We start from the raw sequence: 24,555 nt of genomic DNA, 5'->3' as shown, positions 1-24,555 counted from the left end.
GTTCTCAATGTACATGCAAAACAACAAAGTAATAATAACAGTGATAATAACAAAGGATAATAATCAGAACACTGATACCAATACAGAAGTTGTGGCACAGACAAGAAGGAAATAATAATATCACAGTCATACTACATGGGTAAATATACTTAAACATAAGATAGAACTGTGAAAATTAAGTGTTCAGCAGTGTGATGGCATGGGGGAAGAAATTATCTTTGTGCCTAGTTGTTTTGGCATGCAATGCCCTACAGTGGCATCCTGAGGGGAGGACTGGAAACAATTTATATCCAGGATGTGAGGGGGTCTGTAGATATTTTCTGACCTGTGCAGTATGCAACTCCTCAATGGAAGGCGAGCTGGCCTTCGGGACATACAATCTACTTTTAGAGAGATTGCTAGACAGGCCAAGTTTAATTTGATAGAATAATCCTTCAGAATTGAGAAATGGAAGTTGTGTTTCACTCTTTTCTAGATTCAGAAACCCATATGATTTATTGGAGGTATGAATCCAATGGCATTGACTCTTTATCACCTGATGACTTACTGACCACAAGTAATCCTTCTGCTCTTTGTTACCAGCACACTTGCACAGAGTACATGGTCTTGGATTCTCTTGGTAGGACATAGAACAGGGGTGGGATTCTACCAGTTCACACCTATTCGCTAGAACCGGTTGTTAACATTCTAAGCAGTTCAGAGAACTGGTTGTTAGAAGAAATTACTGGCCTAATCCTGTAAGGAAGGCAGGAAGGAAACATTCTGGTGTTACTTACAGAAACTGCCTCTCCATTATTACATTCTTGGCAGGACTAGACTTCCTGTCTCAGGAATGTCTCTGGAGTTTTTTTCCCCTCCTTTGCTGGTACTTTGCTTGTGTGGAGTGACCATTCAAAGTTACAATGGCACTGAAAAAAGTAACTTATGACTATTTTTCACACTTACGACTGTTGCAGCATTCCCCACAGTCATGAGAGGCCAGGCAAGGAGATGCGTGCCTTGATGTGAGTGATATTGAGTTGACCACTCCCAGTCAATAACATGACCACCAAGCCATGCCCACCAACTAAGCCATGCCCACAGAACCGGTTGTTAAAAAATTTGAATCACACCCCTGACGTAGAGGAATCAAGAGTGTGATCAGAGCTCACACACTGCAACCTCTTCTCCATGTTTAAAATATTATAAATGAATGGACAGGATTAACAACCTGTAAAATGGTAAAGTCTTCCTCACAGGGTCTAGGACAATTAGATGTGGCCAGATTGGCATGGCTAGCTTACTGTAGCCATGCTTACTGCTTACTGCAGCTTACATCACTGCCAAGTTGCCTCTGTCAACTCACTGACACCAAGTTGTCGCAGGACCACTCAACATGGCCAATTCACTGTGGGGACAACTCATGGGCAGCTGGAAGGGAGAGCTGGAGGCTGGAAAGAGCACAGAGTGGTGGTGGCAGCCGGGGGCTTTCCTTTTTGACAGTCCTGCTACCACTGCCATGGGCCATTTTCCAGCAGTGGCAGTGTTCAGGCTGTGCAGTGGCGGTGGGTGGGATGGGCTATGGGGAAGGAATGGTGGCTGGGCACGTCTTTTTTTCACACATTCTGCCACCACCATGGGGTTTCTGGAGATCTGTATGGTAGCGAAAGCAGCAGTGGTAGGATGTGTGAAAATGGGATGTGCCTGGCCTCCAATGCTTACCTGCTGCCCACCCACCACCGCAATCCCCACCAAATGTCCCAAACACCACTGTAACAGCCACAGCCACAGCCAAGGTGGTGGGGGATGTGAAAATGGGATATGCCTGGCCTAATTTTAAGTCATAATAATTAGTCATGGTATAGCAATAACAGTAGCACTTAGACTTATATACCACTTCACCACAGGTGGCATTCAGCAGGTTCTGACCAGTTCTGGGGAACTGGTAGCGGAAATTTTGAGTAGTTCAGAGAACTGGCAAAAACCACCTCTGACTTCCCCCACCCCCATCTATTCTCTGCCTCCCAAGTCCCAGTTGATCAGCTGGGTCTTCTTTTGTTGCCCTGCACAGGAGAACGGAGCCGGAAAGCAGGTTAGTAAGGTGGGGAGGGAATGGGATTTTTCCCCTGGAGTGTTATGGGAATGGAGATTTTACAGTATCCTTTCCCTGCCATGCCCACCAAACCAGTAGTAAAAAATGTTGAATCCTACCACTGCGCTTCACAGTGCTTTACAGCCCTAAGTGGTTTACAGAGCCAGCATATTGCCGCCAACAATCTGGGTCTTCATTTTACCCAACTCAGAAGGAAGGCTAGGTCAACCTTGTGCAGGGTTAGATTTGAACTGCCAAATTTCAGGCAGTCAGCAGTCAGCAGAAGTAGCCTGTAATTCTGCACTCTAACCACTGCGCCACTGCGGCTCATATAAAAAGAAAACTAAATGCAGCTAAATCTAGTTTTCACCAATACCAATTATTTATTTTCTAAAGAAAGAAGTTTAGAAAGTATGCCTGCACTGATGAGGAAAATGTACACCTATATTGCTGCCTGAATGGAGCTGATGAAATATTATGCAATAGAGTAAAGTTGTGTCAGCTCAATAAAATGGGACCCCCCCAACTGTGATTTGTCTTTTCTTAAAAAAATGTCATAAGCTATCTTAAATTCATCTTTTCTACTTAAACAATATTATGTGGGTGAAACCATTCTTGGATGAAATTACAAGCCCCTATTGATGGTTAGGTGCATTATTGATCATAAGATAATAGATTTGGGAACGTCTTTCAGGATAATGTGATTGCCATGCCTCCTTTTTGTTAGCAGAAGCTCATTCACATGACTGAGCTTAAATATGGATTGTTGTATTTATGGTGAGCTTTAAATCTAATTTCAGCTACCTGAAATCCTTTCTACAAATGTAGAAAAAGATTCAGAGATCTCCTGCTGTATAGCCTAGTTTATGAACTTTTGTAGAATTGTGATTAACAAGGTTTTGCTTGTTTTGAGCATCCATAAATGGTCAATTGGTCTAGCCAGAAGCATATTCTACCACATTCAGTAGGACTTGTTCCTACATCAGCATACTTAGGACTCCAGCTGAAGAATCATTTCAATGATACCTCCCCATTTAATCATTTATTGATTTCTGGCCTATATATTGTATGACTTAGCTTTGAAAGATTAAAGAAAAACCCTTCTATCATTGTCTGTTCTTCTTTGAATCAATTATTGATTCACATCTTGGGTGACCCTGCTGGGAATATACTTGGTGAGGTTCCTCTCTCATCCCTCTCAGGAACTCCCCCCCTCCCCGCTTTTGCATCAATGAAGCAAGATAGCAGGACTTGAGGCAATTAGACAAGAATATTTCAAAGTTCATCTTCATTCTCCTTATTGCCCCAAGTGATCAGCAGGTTTATAGGTGCGTCCAATGTAGCATTCTAACAACTGATCTAACTGCTGCCCTAGAACAGGACATCTTCTGATCATGGATGAAGGGGGAAATGATAAAATACGTCTCAAAACAAAAACTGTGTCTCCTTTGCGCATGCACTTCAACGTTGCATGGATATTTATAAGGGGCAGAGCTTTCATCATAATACACACGATGAATCAACAAATAAATGCAATAAGCAAATCATGATGCACATTTTGTGATTCTGATGAAATCTCAGGATTCTGTGAATCTCCATGAATTAACTGTTGTTACTTATTTCCAAATTGCTTTCCATTAGTTTGTATCAGAAGGGACAGAATAATAATTTCCCATCAGAGGTTTCTCACAGAATACTTTTAAAATTACATAAGAAGACTATGAAACTTCCTTTTTGCGACCCTGTAATCCCTTCATTTGTGGTAGAGTCTGGACAACTGGATGGAACTGAGCATTTACTGACCAGAAACCCTTCCTGACTCCACACAGAGTTTGCAGCAGATTTTTTTTTTCTTTGCACTCTGAGAAAGAAACATCTGCCACTACTGAGGATTGAACTCTCAACCTTCCAAGTATGAGGCAAGAGTCTTTATCGCTAGGCCACCACACCACTCTATAAGAAGATTATGAAAAAAAATATTGAAATTTAGAATAGCCAGAGCCACAACATTTCTCTTGTTGGTTTTAGGCTGTTTAGCTTTCTGATTCTTTCTGGCCTGTGTTGAATAGCTTCCAGGTATCCTTGAACTCCCAATAATTTTATCATAAGCTATGGCATGAAGACCTAGCTCATGGTTTAATCACTTATTTAACATATAAGGATTTAACACATTATTTAACATATCCTGTAAGGATTTTTTTAAAAAACAAGAAATTGCTAGAAAGCAATGCTGATGCCCCAGTTTCTCTAAATAATATAAAATATTTCTGATAAAAATAATGAAGAGAAGGATCTTTGGAAAAACAACACCACCACCACACACAAAACTAACTTGTAAAGGCTAGAAAATATTACAAATTACTAGAAATTGTTTTTGTTTTGTAACCAAATTGATCATATATAATCATTTTGCAGACATAATAATTAAATTTAGTTCTAAATCCATGAGTGATAATAAATTAGGGAGCTGGCATGCTAATATATACAGGACACCTCAAGCCTCCCAGAAGCGTTTTCTCAGAAACACTTGAATTAAATGTTGTGCCTGGGACAAATATATAGCATTCAAATTCCTGCACCGTCTCCCTGTTAACTGCTGAGTTTAGCAATTTTCACCTGGCATTGCTTGGATTAGGATTAATCCTAATGTCACATGAAATGGCATGATCATTGTGAACACTTCTTGTTCATTAAAAATAGACATATTTTAGCCAATCTCCTAATTTGAATAGCTCCATTTGGGGGGGGACGGGGGACAAAACAAAACTGAGTTTCTGGGTTTCAATATTTCAAACAGCTTAGACTGCAATGAAGAAATAGCATGCCTTTTTTCCAACAAGGTCAGACAAACCAGATTCATTGGGTTTTTTTCTATTATTGATGATTACTTGACTAAAGCCATTCCAGTCAGGCTGCAGCAGTAGAAAAGATGGAAGGTAGCCACTCTAGCCTTTCCTTGAACTGTTTCATTGAAGCTGGTCATCAGAGGAACTAAGTCAATTTACATAATTTCAGATATGGCCACTAAAATATGGAGGAGTATAAATGTGGCATCTCTTTGCAACACCAAGAAATTGGATCTTTTCCTAGGACCATGCTGTCCAAGACATCTTTTTTGGCTGAAGAGTAGCCTGCTGTGTTTTGTTTGTTGGTTTTTAATAAAGGGATAAATGAATAAAATATTTAAATATTTTAGAATCATAGAGCCAGAAGGGCTATTCAGAGCTCCTGCTCAGTGCAAAATCCAAAGGAAAGCAGCCCAAACAAATAGCTGTCTAGATTCTGCTTAAACAGAGTCAATGAAGGGGAAATCACCATTTTTGTGGGTAATTGGTTCCAGGGTCAAACAACTGTTATTATTAGGATGTTTTTCCAGGATTCAGACAGAATCTGCTTTTTTTGTAATTTGAAAACATTAATCAGTGACTTGTACTCTGGAATGAGAGAGAACAAATGCTGATCTTCTTTGCAACATTTTTTCCAGATATTGAAGATATATTTGAATATTTGAATCAAATCACTTCCCCCCCCACACTGAACTGTCTTTTCTCTGTTTCTTTAGTCTTTCTTCACACACCTCTAATCATCCTCACTGCTATCCTGTAGATCTGTTCTAATTTCTCTGAATCTTTCTTAAAGTATAATGCCAAGAACTGGGTACACTTGGCAGGATCTGTTCAAAGTAAAACAGAGCAATTATTTTCTGTGATTTGGACAATATGCTTTATAATGCCTAATAGTGCCTTTCTCTTGTTCCTTTCCAGGCTCAAATTATCCCAAGATCTTTTCATCAATCCGGGTATCCTTCAACATTTCTTTAATCTATCAAGAGTGTTTTGATATTCTAAAAGATTGGTTATAATCATGAGGTATGTCATCTGTAAATCAAATGCACAAACCCTCCATATCTTTATGAAAATCTGTAATTTTTTAAATGAATGGTTTGCTGGATTTTCCTACCTCACCCTCCACCTCATCCCTCCCTCCCCCCCCTCTTTTGAGGAAAAGAGACATTTCCTTTAGTCAACTAACACTTCACCAACTCGCTGGGATTTCTCAAAGATAATGCATAAGGATTCCACTAAAATAGCTCCTTTAGTACCTGAAGATGCTATTAACCTGCTTCTAGAGATATAACCTCATTCATAGTAAAGAAATGTTTCTCAGCTATGTTGCACTCATTGTCTAAGTTCACTTCTGCTCCTTCAGTTTCTGTATGTTCCCTATTTGTTTTCAAATTTGCATTAAGCTTGTTGAATAGTCACATCTTCTTATGCTGTCCTTCCTATTTTTTTCCTCACTGGAACATAAAATTTCAACCAATCATTCATAAGTTTGCACTTATGAATCCCCATCCTCCATTATCAGCTGAAACATGGTCATTTCACACTCCAATCCTTTCATTTTTCCTTCCAGGACTGCCCTAAAATTATCTTGCTGTAAACTTATGTCAGGTTGTTTTTAGGCATGAAGATAAATATGTCACAATCACAGGCTCTTGCCTGTTCATCCTCAGATTTGCTTCTTAGGACACAAACTGAAAATCTTTTCCCCCATTTTTTTATCCCTTCCTCAACCTCAGAGGTTAACCAAGTACAAACCTTTGACTTTGAGGGAACATATATTAGGAATTCCTCCTAAAATACCCCTGGCCAATTCTTTTTAGTTCTCTCTGTGTATTGGCTGAAAACTTACTCTCTGATCCTATCTTGAGAAGACAAGAGTAGCTCTTACTTATCAAGCAAGACCTCTGGAAACTCAATAGAAAAATGCTACAGGTAGTCTCAACCTATGACCATAACGGAACCCAAAATTCTTGTTGCTAAGTGAAATAGTTGTTAAGTGAGTTTGTTCCATTTTACAACCTTTCTTGCCACAGTTGTTAAGTGAATCACTGCAGCTGTTAAGTTAGTAACATGGTTGTTAAATGAATCTGGCTTCCCCAGTGATTTTGCTGGTCAGAAGGTTGCCAAAAGTGATCGCATGACCCCGGGACACTGCAACCGTCATAACTATGAGTCAGTTGCCAAGCGACTGAATTTTGATCATGTGACATAGGGTTGCTGCAATGGTCATAAGTGTGAAAAACTATCATAAGTCATTTTTTCATTGCCATTGTGACTTCGAATGGTCACTAAATGAATTGTTGTTAATTGAAGACTAACGGTAGTCAGTCTGACATAGGGCAGCCTATACATTTTGCAAACAAACAAGCCAAAGAATAAATCAAATGATGCACTGACATATATAATTGCAATGACTATGCTTACCTAATGCATGTACCACCATTGCGGCATGGATGATAGTCACAAACCGGAACATTACAGTTGTCAATGTTCTGCCCTTCCAATGCTTCCTCTATAATGGAGAGTTCTTGGGTGTTGACTTGCAATTCCCTGATGCAGCCCCTGAAGCCATAAATCTTTCCAGAATTTGGATGAATGTTTGTGCGATGAGAAGGGACATTTCCAAGGAATATTGGCCCAAAGCTAACCTAAAAAAGATCACACAGATAAAAGCTCCAATAAGAATGGCTGTAATTGTGTACTGTTTTCTATTCATGGAAGAAAATCTGAGAGAAGAACCCCAGGAAGTTAGCTGAAGTAAATTACTCCTGTCTGTTTCATATTGTAGCCCCCTGCAAGGTGGCATCAGTGGTGGGATTCAATTTTTTTTACTACCGGTTCTGTGGGTGTGGCTTGGTGAGCATGGCTTGGTGGGCATGGCCATGCGACTGGGTGGGCGTGGCTTTTTTGCTTTTTTTCAGCCACCCTGACCTGTTTTTTGGGTCTTCTGGGCCTCAGAGGAGCCTCTGGGGGGCGTTTTTGCTCCCAGAAGGCTCCCCTGAGGCTCAGGAAGAAAAAAAAACAGAGCATGGGAAGGGGCACATGGAACCCCTCCACACTCTTGGGGCCTTCCTGGCCTCAGAGGAGTCTCTGGGGGGTGTTTTTGCTTCCAGAAGGCTCCTCCAGGGCTCAGGAAGGCAAAAAATGGAGGGGGGCTGAGCCCCTCCCTCCATTTTTTGCCTTCCTGGACCTCAGCAAGGAGAATCATGGCACAGCTGATCATATGAACAGCTGATTGTTGGGAGGGGAAAAAAAGAAATACTTAAGGGGCGAGCATCAGACAAGCAGGGTGAGCTAGCATTGGGCAGGCGCGGCAAGCGAGCCAGTAGCGACCGGGCAACCGGGTCGGGGGCATGGCCAGCCAGAACTTGCTACCGGTTCGCCCAATCCAGTGCGAACTGGCTGAATACCACCACTAGGTGGCATATTCCAGAATTGTAAAGACAGGCAGGCCATCTTCCCTTTTAGTTCTGAATCTATCTGGCAGTGTCAGAAAATAGAGACATAAATATATTACGATTCTTAGATCAATTCTTTTAAGAAGCTTTCTTCTGCAGTTAAAGAAAGAAAATTTCAGCAGGCCTGGGCCAGACTTTAGTCCATTCCAGGCTTTTCTGCTGTGTGGTATAATAATAATGATGATAATGAAATTTATATGCTTCTTGACTCAGAATGGTTTGGGCAGGAAAAGCAAGTGGTTTGGTCTCATCCAAAAAGTATTATTTTTTTTTAAGTGGAGTCTGGCCCATTTTTTTTTATAAGTCTGAAAAATGTCACGGGGATAAAAGCATTATAGAATGTGACTGGTCTAAACAACAAGAAAAGAAGCAGCAGATATCCCAAAGCATTCAAAGTAGAAAATTAGCAGCTAAATGCTTTACTTTTACCAAAAAGCCCCATGACAAGTCACTTGTTAAAAAACTTGAGTATCAAGGAAATAAAATGAAAATAACTAGAATTGTAGAAGCCTTAATCCAGGAAAGGAGGGGTGATCATTGCTGAATCTACCCATTTGGGTACTTCCCAAATTAGCAGCAGATACATGCATCTATATTAATAAATAAAGACCTACTCTTTCTGGGCAGCAAAACTCCAAAAAACAATGATACATCAACAAAACTAATTTTGTCTATGGAGATTCTCAGTCATCCAGGTCAGGGTTGTCCCAAAGGTGGTTTTTCAAAAGGTAACTGGACTTTCTTTGTTTTTCCGTGAAGACTTTTTGCTTCTCATCCAAGAAAAGTTTTTAGTTCTGAAGAAGAATTAAAGAAGCTTCTTGGATGAGAAGTGAAACGACTTCAAAGAAAAACAAAGGAAGCTCAGTTGCTTCTTGAAAAGGAATCTTTTGGAAAACTAACTTCGTGTTTCCTTAATTTTTGGTGCCTTAAATAGGATAGCCTAATTAACTAATATTTAGGTGCTTAGGAGTTAGGCGGCTATAAATAAACTAAATAAACATTAATTGTTTATTTCATTAATTGTTTGCTTCTACATTTATTTAACATAAAGCATAACAATTGCTCCGTAATGTTTTTTTCTTCTTTGGCTAGTTTTTTGTTGGGCAGAGAAAATTATTATAAAATTGAGTCTGTGTTAGAGATGATAGGCATTTCATCTTAACGCATTTGGAATTATCTAAATTGCAAAAAGGTGTCAGTCTTAATATACACCCTCATCACTGTGGTACAAGTTCCCGTTGCTCATAAATGAACTGCTTTGTGTAAGCAATCCATCAACTGTCTTGGCTGAACATGAAGCCCCTTAAGACCACCACTAGGGACTTCTCCCATAAAAATCCCACTGAAATTAAGCTATAGCAAGAGCCATCTTGTTCACAGCAGTGGGAAATGCAGGGTAATCCCCCTCCCAGCTGATTGCCTCTTAAATGAACATCATTATTAATATGCCTCAACTAATTCAAAATTATGTCACGGGCACTTGTAAGAGATATTAAAATAGATGGGCTAACATTTGATTTGAGGTTCTGCTTGGCAAGTTCACCTGAGTCCTTTGCGCTGGCAGAGAGGTCCTCTGATGGACAGAAGATGTTTCATTTGCAGCCATTTCAATCAGACAGTAACCTTCAGGATTGCCCGAAGACAGCATATAGCTGGAAGGAAACAGAGAACTCATTACTGTTCTGGAAGTTAACAGGAAGGACTATAAAAACATGCCACCGACATGAATGGTATGTTTGCCCTTGGAAGACAGGCCTAATTCTGATAGCTGGCTTTTCACACACATCAACTCCTGTAAAAGAACACAAAGTGGTTAGCAGATAGATAGCTGAGAACATGACAGCTTGGTTGACTGAGTCTATGAACCAGAGCCAATGCTTGGGGCTACATGTATTGCTTTGCAATGGCAGCATGTATTTAATTGCCGGAAGATTTATTACCTACCTTTTATCAAAGGACTAAAGAATGGCTATAATCAATCAATCAAAACCCTGGAATGACTGGAAAACAAAGCCACATAGCAAGGCAACACTAGCTTGAGTTTAAATTCAGGGGGAGCAGATAGGCCAAAGAGAATAGCTGATCACTTCTCCCTGTAAACCTCTTTGGCTTGTGCACATTTACCAATGGTGCCCTTAGAAGCCCAGAAGAAAATGGGAAATTTATTTATTTATTTACCATATTTTTCGGAGTATAAGACACACTTTTTCCACCCCCCAAAATGGATGGAAATGTCTGTGCATCTTATACAGTGAATGTTGCCGAAGCCCCACCCACCCACCGGCCTCCACCCTTTGGCCTCTGCCTCCTAGCAAATTGCCTCCATGCAGCAAACAGCAAACAGCCTGGTCCGCTTCAGCACAGCCTGATTAGCACAAGCAGCTGGTTTTCAATAGGATCAGCCTCCCGATGATCAGCTGTTTCAGGCTGCAGGGATCGCCATCACCTATTGCCACCTCTGCATGCCCCATTTTCAGCCTTTGCATTCCATTTTTGGCCTCCATGCGCTCCATTTTCTGCCCATTTCAATCCCCGCCGCCCAGAACAGGTCAAAAATGGAGTGCACAGAGGCCAAAATGGGGCATGAGGAAGCTGAAAATGGGATACGGAGGTCAGAAATGGGGCACACGGAGGCGACAATAGGCATCGGCAATCCCTGCAGCCTGAAACAGCTGATCTTTGGGAGGCAATTCCAACCGACAATCAGCTGCTTGTGCTCAATCAGGCTGTGCTGAAGCTGACCAGGCTGTTTGCTGTTTGCTGCAAGGAGGCAAATTGCTGGGAGGCAGAGGCAGAATTTGTTTCTTATTTTCCTCCCCCAAAGCTAGGTTTGTCTTCTACTTCGGAGCGTCTTACACTCTGAAAAATATAGTATTTGATTTCTATAGCTGCCCATCTCAGTAAATGACTCTGGGAGGCCTGTAATTTGAAAAATGCAGGATATCCCACCCGAAATGATAGTGAATTCTCCAGACAAATAGTTCCCTTCTCTTGTCTATAGGGAAAAGAGCAGGGGAATACAGAATGAATGGCTGTACCTCTGAACATCAAGTTTTCTCTCAGATAAGGTTTATCTGAGCTCATGAAAGATGCTATCAATGTATAATCTACGAAGGAGTGTCAAGCATCAAAATTAAAGGCATTTGTACAATAAATATCCAAAAATTCAATACTGTGTTAAGAACATGAAGAGGGGAGTGTTGGTAAAAGTGATAAAGTGTGGTTATGAGGAGGATAGGAATGCTACATATATTCTCAATGACAAAAAAATCCTTCCCTAAAGGAGGGCTTTCCTGTAATTGTTCTTAGTTATTATTTTTCTGAGAGGGGGAAAACCCCCAAGAGTGTTAATTATTATTTCAGGGGTTGATAAATGAGACACCATAATGCACAAGAATTTAATTAAAAAGAGCCCTCAGATCAGTGAAGACATTCTTTCTCTCCATGCTTCTTTTGGAAATCCCATTTAACAGCTGAACCCCAATGATGAGTTCCTCACAGGAATCCATGGCGTGTTTTATGATCCCCATCCATCTTTGTGGAAATAGCCAATCTGCATGAGAATGTTAGTTTCCCATTCCCAGTGAAATAAGGAGAAAGCCATTAAGGCCAGGACGATCCATAATCTCCGTGGATTTCTTGTCACCAAAATAAATCAAGGCACTGAACTCGGGGTTTTTTTTTTTTTGTATGTTAATATCAACATGCATCCTATTTTTGGGCTGTTTTTGAATTTTGCAATCTTATTGCCTATCTGCCTTGGCAGAAAATCAGAGGAACAGTCTTCAGTACAATTTTCAATATCCCTGTCTATATGCATACAATGAAGAAATCTATCTATCTATCTATCTTTCTTTCCTTTCTTTCTTTCCTTCCTCTCTCTTTCTTTCTTTCTCTTTTTCTTCCTTCCTCTCTCTCTCTCCTTCCTTCCTTCCTTCCTTCCTTCCTTCCTTCCTTCCTTCCTTCCCTCCCTCCCTCCCCTCCCTCCCCTCCCTCCTCTCTCTCTCTCTCTCTCTCTCTCTCTCTCTCTCTCTCTCTTTCTCTTTCTTTCTTTCTTTCTTCAAATTATATGTCATCCCTTCCCTTCCCAATGACTCTGAGGAGTAAAAACAAGGAAAAAAATACAGTAGACAAAAATGAGAAGTAAAAAATGGCAAGAAGAATGATAAATGAAACACAGACAGAGATAAAAAGATATAAACTCACACCATCCAAAGGAGGCTTTGCCAAAGGGCTGGGCAAAGAGCCAGGTCTTAAAGATTCCTTTTAAATAACAATAGGAAGGAGACTGCTCCAATCTTAAGGGAGAAATTTGTGCCAGAAGGCAAGTGCTACTACAGAGAAGGCACATTTAAAGAGAAGTAATTTTCCCCCATGCCATCGCTATGCTAAACAACTAATTCCCAGAACACTGTCAAACTATCTAGAAAGGCAGTATTACCATCATTATTCTCATCTTCTCTATTACCTATCACCATATCTTCTTATGATTATAACTTGTTGCTTCCATCCCACAATTTAAATTGTTAATTAGTATCCTAGTATGATTTATGTTGATTGCTTATTTAGTATCCATGACTATCACTAAGTGTTGTATCTAATATTTTGTGATGAATGTATTTTTACAATGACTATGATAATGATCTATCACTATTGTTGTATATACACTGAGCTTATACACCAGAGACAAATTCCTTGCCTGTCTAATCACACGTAGCCAATAAAGAATTCTATTCTATTCTATTCTATTCTATTCCATTCCATTCCATTCCATTCCATTCCATTCCATTCCATTCCATTCTATTCTATTCTATTCTATTCTATTCTATTCTATTCTATTCTATTCAGCAATACTTCCAGAATTTGAAATTCTAATTACAGTACACTGGCTCTCAACTCTCTTTTGCTTTTAGGCTTCTTTCCCTCAGAATGAGAAAAGAAGCTTGTGAATATATCAGTTCAATCCCATGTGCTACTCATAAGTCTAATACATATTTTTCAGAGCCTGCCCACCAGTATCTAATTTCCAGTTTTTCCTCCCTAGCAGAAAATCTAGTTGATCAAATTAGGGGAAAACATCAACTGAGTTCAGTACATTTAAAAACAAAAACAAAAAAACTTTTTTTCTAGATAACAAAGTGACCTTATTATTAAATATTCAATGGGGAATATCTAGCCCATATCGAACACTGGCAACGAGGATGGGATACTAGAAGAGAACAAAGGAAATGAGGCAAAGACAGAAAATTCTAATAACAGAACGCTGCTATCACCGTGCTGATCATCAGAATGTCTACCCACGTTCAACCAGAACCTTTTGATCCAAATCAGTATGACTGGGTCACGTACACGGGACAATTTCGAATGTTTTTAGAAGCAAATTCACTGCAGGATGCAACAGAACAGAGGAAGAGGGCTCTATTCCTGAGATATTGTGGAAATCACCTCTACAAAATGGCAAGAACCCTCGCTGCTCCCAAAGATGTGGAAACAATGGAATGGAAAGAATTACAGATGATATTAGAAGAACATTATGCTTCTGCTACATTGTCACTGGCTCACCGACTTGACTTTTACCGCAGAGAACAGAAACCAGGTGAGACCATAAATGATTACCATACAAACCTACGAGATATTGCTGCAGGCTGTGAGTTTGAAAATGTGGAAATAACTTTAAGAGATAGAATTGTAGTTGGAATGAAGGATCTGAGATTGCAAAGGAAGCTGATAATTAAAAAGAACATCTCTTTAAAAGAAGTAATAGAGGAAGCCCGCGCAGCAGAAATCTCAGAAATGGGAATCACCAAAAGCACTTTGGTGTAGAACAGCGGTTGCTAACCGGTGGGCCATGAGAAAATTTTGGTGGGCCACAGAGAAATCTCACCCCCAGAGCACCCCCACAAAGCAATTAATCCAGGCTGCACAGAAACACAAGTCTGCACCACCCACATGGCCCGCGGGAACCCTCCCTGCCCTCTCACTCCTTACCCGGTAAACTTGCCTGCTAAATTGCTATTTTCCCTTTTTCCGACCATCATCTGTTCTGCTGTGCTGAGAGATTTAGATTAGCTAGGAATCAGGAAATGGTTGGATTTCTTGCTTTCTAGCTAGTCTTTAGATCTTTGGCTCAGCATAGCCGAACCTCCCTTAGGACTGAAGTTTTGCTTGCAAGTAAATTCAGTGCAGACTCGCAAGCAAATTTGAGAGACTGAGCTAGCCAATGGCAGATAGATAGATCAGTGAATGATTCTGTGAGCAACTCAATCTGCCTGCTTTGCCTGATTTTGGGTAAAAGTTGCTCTTTTTTAAATAAAAAAATCAATATTTACATGCATGGTGTGTTGTGAGTTAATTTTGTGAGTTTGCTTGCAAGCAAATTTTATGTAACAGACTGAGCTAGCCAATGGCAGATAGATAGATCTCTGAATGAATCTGTGATTCTGTGAGCAACTCAATCTGCCTACTTTGCCTGATTTTGGGTAAAAGATGCCCTTTTATATATAAAAAAGCAATATTTATATGAATATTTATAATATTTTCATACAAGACATGCTCAGCCAGTCACATGACCACCAAGCCACACCCACAAATTAGGCCATGCCCACAGAACCGGTTAGTGGTCCCTGGGATCTAAAATTATGAGTTTGGTGGTCCCTGAGGTCCAAAAGGTTGGCGACTCCTGGTCTAGAATACATATAGACCTGGCAAGGCCAATGCAGGGGCAAACATTTCTAATAATTGTTGATGCATATTCAAAGCGGGTGGAAGTAACGATCATGAAAATCACCACAGCAGCTGCTGTATTTAAGGTATTGAGGAAACTGTTTGCTACACATGGGTTACCAGATGTTGTGGTATCGGATAATGGCCCCAATTCACAGCAAATAATTTTGAATGTTTCCTAGCTGAACAGGGAATCCACCACGCATTATCAGCACCTGGACATGCCCAGAATAATGGGCAGGCAGAGAGAGCCGTAAGGTCCACGAAGGAAACCTTAGCAAAAATGGGACCAGGGGATTGGCAAATAAAATAGGAAAATTCTTAATGATACAACATATCACACCTTCGGCCGCCACACACAGAAGTCCAGCAAAACTTTTAATGGGGCGGAAGTTAAGATCAGAGCTAGACAGATTACACCTACACTACAATCCAAGCACACCCACAGATTCGACGAGTCAATGCAGATACTTGAACATAGGTCAATCGGTCTATGCTCACAACTATGCAGGGGGGGGCCCACGGGTCCCTGCATGAGTAACGCAAGTCACAGGCCCTCGATCTTATAGAGTAGAACTAGAAGATGGGAAAATATGGAGCAAACACATAGACCAACTCCGGGGACGATTGGAACAGAATCTGAACAACCAGAGCCACCACTGGGGGGGGGTGAACTGTGAAGGTCCAGTCGCACTCACAGGAGTCCCTCCTACTTACGTGATTATGTCTGTGAGTGAGAGCTGATCGGATGAATGCTTCTTCCAGGAGAAGAGGGGTGTTAGATATTCAATGGGGAAAAGTCAGTGATGTCAGACTTCCCCCATTGGTTCATTTTCCAGGTGGGAAAATGAACAGACATCAGTGGCTGTAATTATGGACAGCAGCCTGTAAAAAGAACAGCAGGCACACTGGGCAGCAGTCTTTTGTTCAGAGCTAAATAAAGAAATCCTTTCCTTCTACTGTTGTACTGCCTCTTCAATCTAGCCTATATCGAACACTTATGCCAAGAAAGATGACAAGTAGGAAAAAAATGAATAGTAGTATTTTCAGTTACTTGGCAAAATGGCAAGTAGTATTTTCTTAACGTTGAGCTTGTTTTGATGTTTCAAGGTGTTTCTGTGCTCCTGGTAAACATGTCAGTTTTAATTTTCAGCTGCATTAAAAAACAACAACAATACGATTGTTTTGTGTCCCTTTGGTGAAAACTGCAGAAAGGTTGCCAAACATTACTTGATTTCACAGGCAGATTGAAAGCACGTTTTCTTTGTATGTAATTTTTATTAAAACTTTTAAGCAAGAAGATGAAAGCTAATATAAAATAAGGAAGAAAAAGTAAGCAACAAGAAAGCAAAAATATTTTTTTCTCTCTCTTTGTTATTTTTCTTCAATGTTTTTTTTTCTTTTCTTTCAAGGTTGAAAGCACTTCTGTCGGTTTTTGCTTTTTAGAATCATTTTCAAGATGCTGAGTTGTGGACCGAGCCAGGGTCCTTGGAAAGCTACATTTCCTCCAAGATTTCATCAGGACCTCCTCTAGTTGTCCAGTAGGGAATAAAATGCAGGTAGTCCTTGACCTATAACCACAATTGAATTAGCATTCCTGTATTTAATCAAGGCAATTATTAAGTTGTTGTGCCCAATTTTATGAGCTTTTTTCCATTGTTGTTAAATGAATCACTGCAGCTGTTAAGTGACTCATGCGGTCTTTAACCGAATCCAGCTTTTCTCATTGATTTTGCTTGCCAGAAGCTGGCAGAAAGTACGTAAATGGTAACCACATGATCCCAGGTGACTGCAATCATTGTAAATACATGCTGGTTGCCAAGCAACCCAATAATTGTGATCACATGGTCATAGGGATGCTGTGCTGGGTGTAAAGCGAGAACTGCTTGTAAGTCATATTTTTCAGTGCTGCTGTGACTCTGAATGGTCATTAAATGAATGGTTGTTAAGTTGAGGACTATCTGTAACCAGCCAGCCTCTTGTTCCTCTGCCCTTCTGTCCACAAGTCTTAAAGTTACCAAGTTTGGAGACTCCTGACTTAGAGAAAGAGCTGTATTTAAATACTTCTGCAAGAACAGATTTTGCTACCCTGGACTATTGTTCTCATTTAAGGATAGTATAAAAGAATTAATCATGCTCTGGAAGTTTTCGTATCATCAGAGACACCATGATCTTTTCAAGCCCACAAAGCTAGATCAAGATTCACCTTCTAGTCAATTTCATTTCTCTTTAGATGCAGATTAATCACTCAGCCATTTCGCATTTGAACTCATTATAAATAAGGAGTGCTGGTAATATTTACTTAGGCCAAATGCTTAGCACAATTGCTGTCTTCACTCCACCCTGTTTTGCTGAAGTTTCATTCCTCCCTAAATGGGGGCAGTAATTTGATTTGTAGAAGGCTCTCTGAGGCCTGCAGTTGCTGTCTAGTGGAATTTGCTTCAGCTAACAAATACTGAGGCCTGTTTCAAAACTCAAAGCACAGCGCCAATGTTTAGCTTGCATCAGGGACTTGTTCTTGGCAAAATGGTGAGGTGTTCAGCACTTCCACCCCACCAGATGGCAGTAAACACACATGTCAAAAAAGGAGCTTCACGCTGTACATTGCTTGGAAATTTGCCCCCTCCCCTCACTTGCCAAATCTCTCTAGTCAGTGAGAAGTCTAACTTAAGCCCTAATTGACAGCATGATTACTTCAGCTTCCTGCTTATATCAAGGGAAACATGGCAAAGTATTTGATTATGCTTTTGACAGTCTGGATGAGGTTCGATCCCGAGACTTACGATTTCGCTAACTGCACTCATGAATTATAATTACCTAATGTAATCATGTAAAAACAAAAAACAAAAAAAACAACCTAGCGCGTTCATGCTCATGCAAACATACTTAGGAAAATTTTGTTTACACCAATTACGTTTTTATGCAGTGTTATCGCCACAGCCATATTTCCAGGGGGCTGGCACAGAGATTCAGCACAATTAAAATGTCAACTCTGGGAGCCTAAAAAGTTGAACAGATACAAAGCAGTGGGAGGCACTGACCTTGGCCCTGCAAAATAGAGGCAACCAGATTTTGCGCCAAGGACCGAGAGGGATTTATCACTGACAGGACGTCTTAAAAGAGAGACATTTGGGCTTTCAGCAATCCTGTGCCCTGCTTATAAGTATAAACCAGAAGACTCAGTCAATTGAATGTGGAGCTCTCTGCTAATTTCTCATCCTTGCATAGCAAACCAGCTTTACCTGCTTACCATATCACTTGGGATCTCAGAAATCAAGACACTTTTACCTGTAATGTGCTGATATTAAGGAGAGAATTGGAAATGATTGCCACGGAACAGCAAAGCAATAGCCGCATTGATACCCTTGATTAACCAGAACAGTTGTCAAGGGTGCCATCTAACCAGCTGTCGAGTAATATGTGAAGTTTTTCAAGAACAGTGATTTTACTATTGAGCACACACAGCCAATTTGGAAATAGAAGGATTGCTCTAGCATAATGTTTCCCAGAGGTACCAACTTCTTGTCTTTTTCATTCCAAATTTCAAAATTTGGGATGAATATAAAATATTCCTTTCACTTTAGATGCTTATCTCCTAATCATATCAATTCCTGAACAGAGTAATTTTTCTATTATAGTCTCACAGATGCGCTTTCATTGTACTTTGCATTTTGGGGGTCACATGTCAGTATAGATTTTACAATATTTGAGGGGCTGTCACAAAGAAGAGAGGAACAACCTATTCTCCAAAGCACCTGAGGGCAAGACAGGAAACAACAGATGGAAATTTAACAAAGAGAGATCCAACCTAGAATTAAGGAGAAATTTCCTGACAGTTAGAACAATTAATCAGTGGAATGACTTGTCTCCAGTAGTTGTGGGTGCTCCATCACTGGAGGTTTTAAAGAAAAGATTGGACAGTTCTTTGTACAGAATGGGATAGGGTCTCCAGCTTGAGCAAGGGCATTGTATTAGAAGACCTCCAAAGTCCCTTCAAACTCTGTTATTTCCTTCCTTCCTCCCTCCCTCCCTCCCTTCCTTCCTTCCTTCCTTCCACACCTAATCTGCAGTCAAAAGACTTGATGATTCTACAACTTCTCCTTTATCAGGAGTCATTAGATTATTTTGCAGATTTTCTCCATGCATGCAGATATTTAAGCTTCTTTGTTTAGTCATTTTACTGCCAAATTAGAGATGGTCCTCCAATTCCCACACTTATGTTAGTGGGTATTTACTGACCATAAGATTTGGACTCGGCTTTAGTTTACTGAATATCCATATCTATATCAATTTGGTTGCCAATTACAGGCAATGTCTTTGACAGAACTGAGTCATATTGATAAGAAAGCTCATCTAAATTTCAATCTCCAAAGTATTGTGATTATAGAACTGGAACCATTTATTAAGGTAGATCTATTCCAGTCCTGCTTTTCTCCCCACTCATTCTATTTGATGGACAAATGAAGGAATAAAGTTATGAGGTGATTTTGAGATTTTCATCTACATTTTGCTTTGATCTGATGTGCCACATTGTACAAATGGTGTGCACAATAGCTCTTCTTAGTATAATATCTTCCTTCAGCAACTGAAACCAGAGAAACTATTGATAATGTACTACAAACTACAAGTATTTGTTTCTATAATTTATCTCCAATTTTCCTCATCAGGAATGCATCCCTCTTTCCCACCAAAACATACCCCAAAACAGAGGGTCCCAAAAGTTATAGCAAAACATGAAAGTTGCATGAATTATGTAACTTTTGAAATGGGGCGATATAATTTTAGTTCTGCAAACAATAACTGTGTTCAATTAAACTTTTTTTTGCCTTCCTTAGTTTCTCCCAGAGATCTATCATATTCTTATTTTGAAAACCTTCTACTAGGGCATTTCTGATAGATGGTCATCCAGTTTCTGAAGATCTTTAGTGAAAACTCACTGTATCATGTGGCAGCCTGTTCCACCTGCTGATAATTTATACAGTTAGAAAGTTTCTCCTGAAGTCTAGCCTGAAGCTGGACACAGTACTCAAAATGTGGTCAGACAGATAAAAAACAATTTGATGGAATAATTATTTTCTGTGATCTGGACTCTTTCCTGTAAACACACCTCAAAATAGCATTTGTCTTTTTTAACAGCTTCATCACACTTCTGAGTCATGTTTAACTTATGGTTGACAAGGACGCCCAAGTCCTTTTCACATACAGTATTTCCAAATTAGTTGAAGTGCATAAGGCTGAGGATAGAACACTGTGGCATCTGACTTCCTGCAAGCTGAGCACCATTAGTGAGCACTCACTCTTTCAGTGTGCTTCTTCAGCCTATGAATCTATCTAACAGTTGTATCACTTAGTTCCTACTTTATTATGCTATGAAAGAATATCTTGAGACATTAGTGAGCACTTTCTTTGAGTGTGCTATTTCAGCCTGTGAATCTAACAGTTGTATCACTTAGTTCCTATTTTATTATGTTATGAAAGAATATTTTGAGACATTCTGTCAAAAGCTTCACTGATCTATACATACACCATGTGTGCAGCATTCCTTAATCTACCAAGCTGGTAATTCAAATAATTTAAATTAAAATAAAGGATGCAGTCAAAATTTTCCCTAGAACAAGTAGCCCAGATTAAGTTGCTATATCACAATTTGAGGTGTCAGCAATAGGAATGCCTTTTTTATAATGGGAAGAAGTCTATAGCATCCTCTTCTGTTCTCCCTTGCTAATATCTGTCTAGCAATAGCAAAAGCACTTAGACTTATATACTGTTTTACAGTGCTTTACATCCCTCTCTAAGTGATTTTACAGAGTCAGTATATTGCCCTCAATAATCTGGCTCCTCATTTTACTGATCTCGGAAGAATGGAAGGTTGAGTCAACCTTGAAGCCCATCAGGATTGAACTCCTGGCAGTGGGCAGAATTAGCCTGCAATACTGCACTCTAATCACTGTGCCACTATGGCTCTCATAAGGTCTAGAAGCCTTATAAAGTCTGAAAATCATGTATTGCACACATGTGACTGCAAACATAGGTTATTTCCTTTAGCCTTAAGCCAATCCCATATGATCCTAAGCTTCCCCCTGACCCCCCCCCCCCCCGACTTAACTTCTTAACTTCTGGAATATATTACTTAGAATATTCATATCTCAGCCGATTTTAAAAATTTCAGAATGATTGTCAGTTTTAAATAGGCAACATGCCAGTCCCCCCAAAATTAGAAAAACCTATACCACCACTTCCCAATCCCCCAAGTAGTTGTAGTAAAAACCAGTAATGATTTGAGTAAACATCTGAAATAAATGATATATTTTTATCTGTGTGCTCAGAACTGTGTGCCACACTAGACATCACCCAAACCCTTAAACCACCTTCAATGAGAATGCTGTATAACTGGGCATCACCATAATTAACTGGCTAACCTCTGAAAAAAGAGCATTCACAGAGTGCTTCCACTCTTTGTCATTTGCAACAGTTGATACATCTTATCAAGAAAACCAGAACCACCCATTATAGTGACAGAACCCCCAGATTACCAAATGACACCTGAAGACTGGATGATCAAGCAGAAGAAGCCCTTGCAGTATGAGCAAGAAGATCAAGCTGTTGAAATTCTTGGAACTAACATGAGAATTCAAATTCAGAAATAAGCAAGGCTTTGCATAAATTAAAGAATTACTATGGGTGATTTTACAGTCCTTGATTAACAGCCACAACATTTTCATCTACAGTTTCGATGGCTGTACTATGCAGCATATTTTTGATTAGAGCTGTGAACTGAATTAGAAATACTTTTGACAAAACTGAAGCCATTGGATTGTTTAATATTCCCCTAATCTGTCTTTTTTAACATAACTAGAGCAGGGTGTTTTTTTTTTGCTAAATATCTCCCCCCATCCTTGTGTGATTGGACACACAAGGAATTTGTCTTTGGTGCATAAGCTCTCAGTGTACATAAAAGATATAAATGATAAATCATGATCATAGTCATCAGAAATACATTAATCATGAAACATAAGATGCAATACTTAGTGATAGTCATAGGATACTAAATAAGCAATCAAATCATACTAGGAAACTAAATAACAATATAAATAATAAAGATACAAGCAACAAGTTTATAGTCATAAGTAGAAAGGAGATAGGTAATAGGAAGGATGAGAAGCATAATAGTAATACACTCTTAGTAAATAATTTGACAGTGTTATAGGAATTAGTTGCTTAGCAGATTGATGGCACATGGGAAAAAAATGTGTCTACTGTAGTTGTTCTGATGTGCAATGCTCTACAACATCGTTTTGAGGGTAGAAGTTGAAGCAATTTATTTCCAGGATGTGAGGGGTGTGTAGATATTTTCACAGCCCTCTTCTAATGAATGGTACATCAAAAAGATTTATTCATATGTAACACAATAGACTAACTTGTGTCTTTCAAAAATATCTCAGGCTATCATAATAGAGGCTGTTATTATATACTGTAGATGTTTCCTATCACTACTTTCAAATTCAAAAATTTCATCTCTTCTTCTTCCATTTACTGCTAGTGTTATCTGATGAGGAATGGTATTAGATTCATTTTATACAAATCACGAAGAACGCATACTACTGAACTGTTACTTGAGATATTGTATCATGGAATAACACTGAATTGGGCATTGTACTTTAGCAGTTAATGTGGTAAAATGTATTTGCAGTCTCAGTAGGCAGTGTAACTTTGCAGTAGTATTAAATTTTCCCTCTTCTATATCAAAGGATTTAGGCATTTCAATTCCTTTTTATTGTGTTTGAAGACAAATATTCTCTAAGTCCATGGAAATAAATTATAAATAAATAATAATAATAATAATAAATAATTAATAAATAAATTACTTTAACATACATGTAATAAAACAATATTAATATAGAGAGGGAAAATTTATCTTTCTTTGCAACATGTTTATGACTATTATTGAATCATTTAATTTGTTCACTATACTAATTTTCCCTGAGTATACTATTACACACCATTCAAGAAAAACGTATAAAACATTTTGAAATCTAGTGACCTTCAGACAAATAAAAGCACAAACTTGATATGATAATTTTAAAAATGAATTTTAGGATAGGTTCAGGTGCTTAGCAATTGCACACACAGAATTGAGTAGCACCACAACTAATCCATCCCTAGCTATTGTCTAATCATAATTCTTATGATTTCAGAAATAAATACTTGTTCAGTCTTGCTTATAAAAAGAATTACCGTAAAGGAATCCGTGCTTCAGTTATTTCATTTGGATGCAGTTTAGGAGATACCCAGGTGCAGTTTGAATGTCAGATTCAAAAATAGAAAAAATGATTTAGACTGGACATTTCAGACTTGAAGGCAGTAAAATGAAATTTGGACTTGTTTAATCTGATCTAATAGTTCAGTAAAAGTTTTAGCCGTAGGCTATAATGGATATACATTAAAAGGCCTATAGTCCCCTATTTTTTTGTAATATATATTCTCATGTATATACTATATATTTTCTCATGTATAGTAAATTAAAAATCACTAGATATTATATAAAATAGTCTAACAGCAATCCCCCTCCTGAAGTGAAAACAACTTAGTATAAGCAAGATAGAGCTAGATAAGTAGCTGAAAGGGAACAATATTTAAATATTATAAACAGAATTGCAGATAGATACAGTAATTATCAGAGCTACATTATATCAGAGAAACAAGTTTTGAATCAAGATAACTATAAAAGGGGATAGTTGTGCATAGAAATAGAGGATCACCAAATATCTATAGATAATTACTGTATCTATCTGTAATTCTATTTAAAAAAATACCCTTTATAGCAAGAGTGTCAAACTCAAGGCCCGTGAGTGGGATCCGGCCTGCGGGGTGCTTAAATCTGGCCTGTGAGGCTGCCTAGATTTCCTTCAGATAGTGCCTCTGCCAGCCAAAATGGGCCACGGGGGGAGGGCTGCATGTGGCCTTTCACTGGCCCGTTTTCGGCCTCCCAGGGCTCCTGTAGCCTCTGCTGGCCCCGTTTTGGCCAGCAAAGTGCTGCAGGAGCCCGTTCAGCCCAGAAATGGGGCAGAAGGGGCCACGTGTGGTCCCTCTGCATCCTGTTTTGGCTGGCAGGGTGCTACAGGAGGCATTCATCCTGTCTCTCTCCCCCCCCCCCGTTCCCTGCCCCCCCCACTGGCCCACAGTGGAGAACGGCAATGTTGATCCAGCCCTCAAAGAAATCCAATTTGACATCCCTGCTTTATAGGAACTAGTCCAGACAGTCACCAACAGTCAAAAATACTGAAAGAATGGAGATAGATAGATAGATAGATAGATAGATAGATAGATAGATAGATAGATGATAGATAGATAGATAGATAGATAGATAGATAGATAGATAGATAGATAGATAGAGTGTGTGTGTGTGTGTGTGTGTGTGTGTAGAGGAGGGGAGAGATCTGATTATGTTATCCATATA

At 39.4% G+C, this 24,555-nt stretch overlaps 1 protein-coding gene across 1 annotated transcript in view; it reads right to left on the bottom strand.

Moving 5' to 3' along the window:
- Positions 1–24,555, bottom strand: part of EYS (EGF-like photoreceptor maintenance factor) — a 169,594-nt gene that overhangs the window by 81,403 nt on the left and 63,636 nt on the right. Inside the window, exons 4-5 of the mRNA XM_026665113.2 lie at positions 9,919–10,027; positions 7,342–7,565 (exon numbers count right to left, since the gene is read on the bottom strand). Of these exons, the coding sequence (XP_026520898.2) occupies positions 7,342–7,565; positions 9,919–10,027 (333 nt within the window). The remainder of the gene's footprint in view (positions 1–7,341; positions 7,566–9,918; positions 10,028–24,555) is intronic.

This window comes from Notechis scutatus, chromosome 1 (genome assembly GCF_049901735.1).
Source record: "Notechis scutatus isolate UNSWTSFEM ecotype Mainland chromosome 1, rNotScu1.2, whole genome shotgun sequence".
NCBI lineage: Eukaryota > Metazoa > Chordata > Lepidosauria > Squamata > Elapidae > Notechis > Notechis scutatus.
This window is presented reverse-complemented; position numbering and strand designations above follow the sequence as displayed.